The 5,306-nt window shown below is 33.6% G+C and overlaps 1 protein-coding gene across 1 annotated transcript; it reads left to right on the top strand.

The window, feature by feature from the left end:
- The first annotated feature begins 3,120 nt into the window (after window positions 1-3,120).
- Window positions 3,121-5,023, top strand: LOC109238925 (bidirectional sugar transporter SWEET9-like). Its single transcript, XM_019405422.1, has 6 exons — window positions 3,121-3,283; window positions 3,559-3,595; window positions 3,690-3,906; window positions 4,032-4,193; window positions 4,296-4,415; window positions 4,537-5,023. Exons 1-6 carry the CDS (start codon window positions 3,235-3,237, stop codon window positions 4,816-4,818), a joined length of 867 nt encoding a protein of 288 aa, XP_019260967.1. The 5' UTR covers window positions 3,121-3,234; the 3' UTR covers window positions 4,819-5,023.
- Window positions 5,024-5,306: the final 283 nt, after the last annotated feature.

Below are 5,306 nucleotides of genomic sequence, written 5' to 3' on the forward strand. Positions count from 1 at the left end.
CCCCCCCCCCCCCCCTCTCTCTCTCTCTCTCTCTATATATATATATATATATGCGCGCACGTTAGATCTGAATCCTAATATCTATTATTTTTACCTATTTTATTAACCGTTAGGATACACCCTGTCAGTAACTAATACCGCTACGTAGCTTAAGCGTGCAAAATGTGGCATTCCAATTTCACGAACACGATGGTCCAGTTCAAGTGCGATTATGACTTGTTAATAATTGGGTTGATGTATAAGTTTAGGTTCGGTTGTATTGGGCAATTAAAACGTTGTAAACGTTTGAATATACAAAACCCCGTCATAGTGATAAAATATTCTTAAAACATAGAATTAATGTCTGTTACATTCTACTTTTTATCTCATAGTTAAGCGAAGAGTAAGAAGCGGGTGTCGTGAACTTATGTATATGTGATTGGAATTGTGGCTATTCTACTTAACAAAATATACATCAGTTGGACTCCAATTTGTAAGAAGATCTGCGGTTCAAGACCACACATATTGGCTACAAATCATTACTATAAATTAGAAAAAAAAAAAAGAAATACGTAGTTGTTGTCGGTAATTTATTGAGGTTAACGCTACAAAATCCTTTCGTACTTCACCAACTAAGAACCGTCACGATTTCAAAATGATTTTCTCAAGTTAAAAGGGATTAAAGCAGAGTAAACGATATGCTTCCATGTGTGGCTGGGATCATAACTTATTTACACCTATTAATAAGTTATAGAATTCGAGCTCTACACGTACTTTGATTTGGATGATTTCAGATGAATCTTTGTGTTGCAATTTCACAAGATGTATAATATAACTTTTTAGAAACGCGCTAAGACCCTTTTCCCAAAATAATGTCTTTGTCCGCTCTTTGCATGAAATAATCAAAACCAGACAATCACCGTGTATTAGTGTACGACGTACCAATATTAAAGCATAGAAGCTTCAAAGTGATGATGTTCAGAGGCGAAATTAGGATTTCAAGTTTATGGTTTCTAAACTTGTCGCTAACTCATGGCTTATTTTAGTTACTAAGTTCAAAATTAAATATTTATATATATATTTAATAGATTTTTTAATACAAATAAGCAAAAACTATTGAGTTCGTCCGAACTCTTATACATTACTCTAGCTCGGCCTCGGCCGGTGGCACCAACCTTTATTGTAAAAATGCACCGTCTATTTAGATCATGAGGCAAGGTGTTCTCTTCCGTGATAGCGATTGCCTACAACTTGTCCAAGAAAAGGGAAAAAATTATGGAGAAAAAGGAAAAGATGGTATGAAACGTCTTGAGGGGCTCAATCATTGGAACATGCATGCATAATGCACGAGCAATAATATGTAGTGGCTGTTGAAGTTGGAAGAACAGTATCCACAAAACCCTAAAGATTAAATTGTTAAAGGCTAAAGAAGTTGAATCTTATCCAAGAACTACAAATGGAGAAAAAAGTGAAGAGTAAGTATGATAAAGAAATGTACGTCGTCTCTATTGCTCTGCCATGTGTATTGATTAATATATGTTTAGTTTTTGTTCTGATAACTTTTAATATAACAAAAATAAAATACGTACCAATTAAGAACAACAATTGATCTCCCAATCATTGACAATGTTATCGAGCCAAACACTAAAAGATATCCACCTGGCCAGGGAAAATCAAAGAAAACAAATCAATCATCTTGCTGATTATGGGTGAGCTGGCAATTGCAAACACAACATTGTCATCAGCCAATTTAAGAAGCATTTAGGTTTTGTGCATTAATAGTATATGTCAGGTCAAGTTGACCGATAATAATAAATAGATAGAAAATAAAATAATTACCTTATATACTGAATAGATAGCGCTGATAGTGAATAGATAATTTTTACATTGGTAAATATCTTTTAAGAGATACGGAAACTGATTCATTTTATTTGATCATAGAGATATATGACATAACCCACCAAGACAAGATAAAGCCAACTAAAGCAAAGCATAGCGAAGCATATTATCCTGATGATTTTTTCATCAGCCATTTCAGCAAATTGATCACCTCAATAGCAGCATCAGAGTCAGAAATGGTTGCCCCCACTCCATTATTGATGCCAAATGGCAGGCACTAATTGGCAACCTCATCATTTCTGGATCGGCAAAGGTCTAAATATAACCTTGTACTATGAAAAATGGTTTAAACACACCTATACTCTGGGTCCAAATATACCCCTGCTGTAACACTATTGGTTCAAATATACCCCTCTTCTGTTAAGTTTGTCCAAGGTGGACATCCAATCCTACGTGGCACCGATATTTGATGAGGTGGATGCCACATGACACGCCACCTCAGCATCCCTAATCCATATATAAAAGACTAAAATTTGAAATAGAATATTTTTTATGATAGCGATAATGGTGGGGTGCTGAGGTGGCAAGTCATATGGCATCCACCTAATCAAATGTCAGTGCCACGTAGGATTGGATGTCCACTTCTGACAAACTTAACGAAAAAAAGGTATATTTGAACCAATAGTATAACGACAAGGGTATATTTGGACTCAAAGTATAACGAGAGCTACATTTAAACTTTTTCTGACAGTACAGGGCTATATTTGACCCTTTTCCGTTTCTGGATTGTTATTTTGCTGATTTGGAGTTCATCTGAACAGAAAACAAATATAAAATCAGACCCCTCCAAAACTAAAGTATGAAATGTAAACCTTAGTGCCCATGCGTATTGGAGGATGACATAATAAAAGAGCACCGTAGGACCATTTAATTTTTAGGATATTCTCATCTTACCCATTACGCAGCAAAGAAATTAGCTAGAATTTAATTTTTATATATTTGCACTATAAAGATTATTTTTCACGATAAATATTATTTAACCTATTATATTAGTTCAGTTAGTACCATTTTTATTATATAAGTTATCAATTAATTTATAGTTATCATAGAGATTATATATAATTACTTTGTGAGTGATCTAAATAATATAAATATTTCTTATACACGGAAAGTAAAAGCCAATTAGGCAATTCCTTTTTTCCTTATACATTGGTGCAAAGACAATAGAAAACAAAACACTTTTTTCTATTGCATCGATCTACTTTCCCATACACTTGCCTATATATATCAACCAAGTCACCTAGTTTCATTACCAAGTAGAACTTGCAATTCTTGAGTGAGTTATAAAGACTAAAGAGATCGAGATAGAGATTTTGCAGTTCTTACTTTGTTCAGTAAAAAGAATTTAAAAAAACGATGACTGGTATTTCTATTCACGTCTGGACTTCTGCTTTTGGTGTCCTAGGTAAATTATTTCATTTCTTGCTTGTTATTACTATTCCTATTGTATTCAACTATCAATTACTCCTATGGCTATTATAATTATATTATTACGTTGTAGAGCCTACTAAATATTTCATGGATGTGACATTTCATCTTACTAGTATCTCTTCGATCATTTACGTAATAAGTATTTGTTTTAATCATTTGCATGCTCTTTTGTCACAATTTACTTTCTTCCCCAAGAATTTCAAAAGTTGTTGAGTTTAATCACACTCTTTTTTTTCCCTCAATTTACAGGTAACATCGTCTCGTTCATGGTGTTCCTTTCTCCACTGTGAGTCTCCCTTGTCTTAAATCTTCATTCGTATTACGATACTACTTGTATAAATTAATTAGTACTTACATTTGTATCTACATATCGTCGACAGGCCTACATTTTATTCGATTTACAAGAAGAAATCAACTGAAGGCTATCAAGCAATTCCTTACGTAGTTGCACTATTCAGTTGCTTACTTTGGATATACTACGCACTTCTCATGCCCCAGTCCAACTTGATCTTCATTATCACTATAAACACCATTGGCTGCTTTATTGAAACAATTTACGTTGGCATCTACCTTTTTTATGCACCAAAGAAAGCCAGGGTACGTAAGCTTTTACAAGAAGAGTTTGACTTCTTCTTTACAATAACATGGAAAATAAATTATGAGAATATTAGATTACCTAAAAGATAATTATTTCTGACCTTGTAATTGCATACTCAATGCAGGTCCAAACTGTGAAGATGCTTCTTTTATTAGTGGTTGGTGGCTTTGGAGCTATGGTTCTCGTTATCCAATTTCTATTCAAAGGCGCAGTTCGTGGCCAAATTGTTGGATGGATTTGCCTTGTGTTTTCGGTATGTACGTTTGCAGCACCATTGTGCATATTGGTAAGTCTATGAATATTGCAATAATTAACGATAGTGTTTAATTTCCATTTTTCATGCACGAAAATGATATTCGAGTTTCCTAACACCATATATGTCATGCAGAGAAAAGTTATCAAAACCAAGAGTGTGGAATACATGCCATTCTTCCTATCATTTTTCCTCACACTCAATGCTGTCATGTGGTTCTTCTACGGTCTTCTAAAAAGAGACAAAATTGTTGCAGTAAGTTAATACTATTATTTTTGATTAATTACTTGCATGCACATCTAAATTTTTACGTAACGTACGTAAAGATCTATTAATTGCATAATTAATAATTTTTTTTTTTTTGTGTGTGTTATAGATTCCAAACATCTTAGGATTCATCTTCGGTATTCTCCAAATGATACTTTATGTGGTATATAACAAGAAAGAGAAGAACGTCATAAAGGAGCAGAAACTTCGGGAGCTACAAAATCATGTCATAATTTCAGATGAGCAGAAAAAGCTTCCGCAATTAACTGAAGAGCAGATTATTGACATTGTGAAGCTTGGTGCAATTGTTTACTCAGAGAAATTTAATGCACGTGGAACTGAAGCAGCTAAGGTTGAGAATATGCCCAAGCTGCAAACTGTGGATGTCTAAGATCGATTTAGTAAACCTAAATGATTACTTGGCATTTTCCTTTAATTTACTTTTAATTTCCTTATCTTCAAGTGTTTGTACACAAATGAATATCTCATGTTCCAAGTAATCTTTCTCTTGTGAACAACAATAAAATGTCTGTATGTACTGTGACATGTACTTGGCTACTTTGCTTTGTTACTAATAAAAATACCTTTTTTGTACATTAAGTTTCCATTTTCATGCGTCTAATTTTTATCTTTCGTCCTTACTTTCTACTATTTCAATATCAGTGTTTTATATGCACTAGCATTCGTAAATCGATTAATTTTCATTCAAAAATATATACTCTTGCCTCATCGATCAACATTTAATTATTTCACATGGTGGAGCAAATTATTTTGTTTCATCACTTTTGGGCACGCAGTTTTCTTGTCAGGTGTGTTAGCGTTACTTACATTATAGGTGAGTACCGTACAGCTTCTTTTTTCTTTTTTTGACGGAATAAA

Source organism: Nicotiana attenuata, unplaced genomic scaffold (genome assembly GCF_001879085.1).
Source record: "Nicotiana attenuata strain UT unplaced genomic scaffold, NIATTr2, whole genome shotgun sequence".
Taxonomy (NCBI): Eukaryota; Viridiplantae; Streptophyta; class Magnoliopsida; order Solanales; family Solanaceae; genus Nicotiana; species Nicotiana attenuata.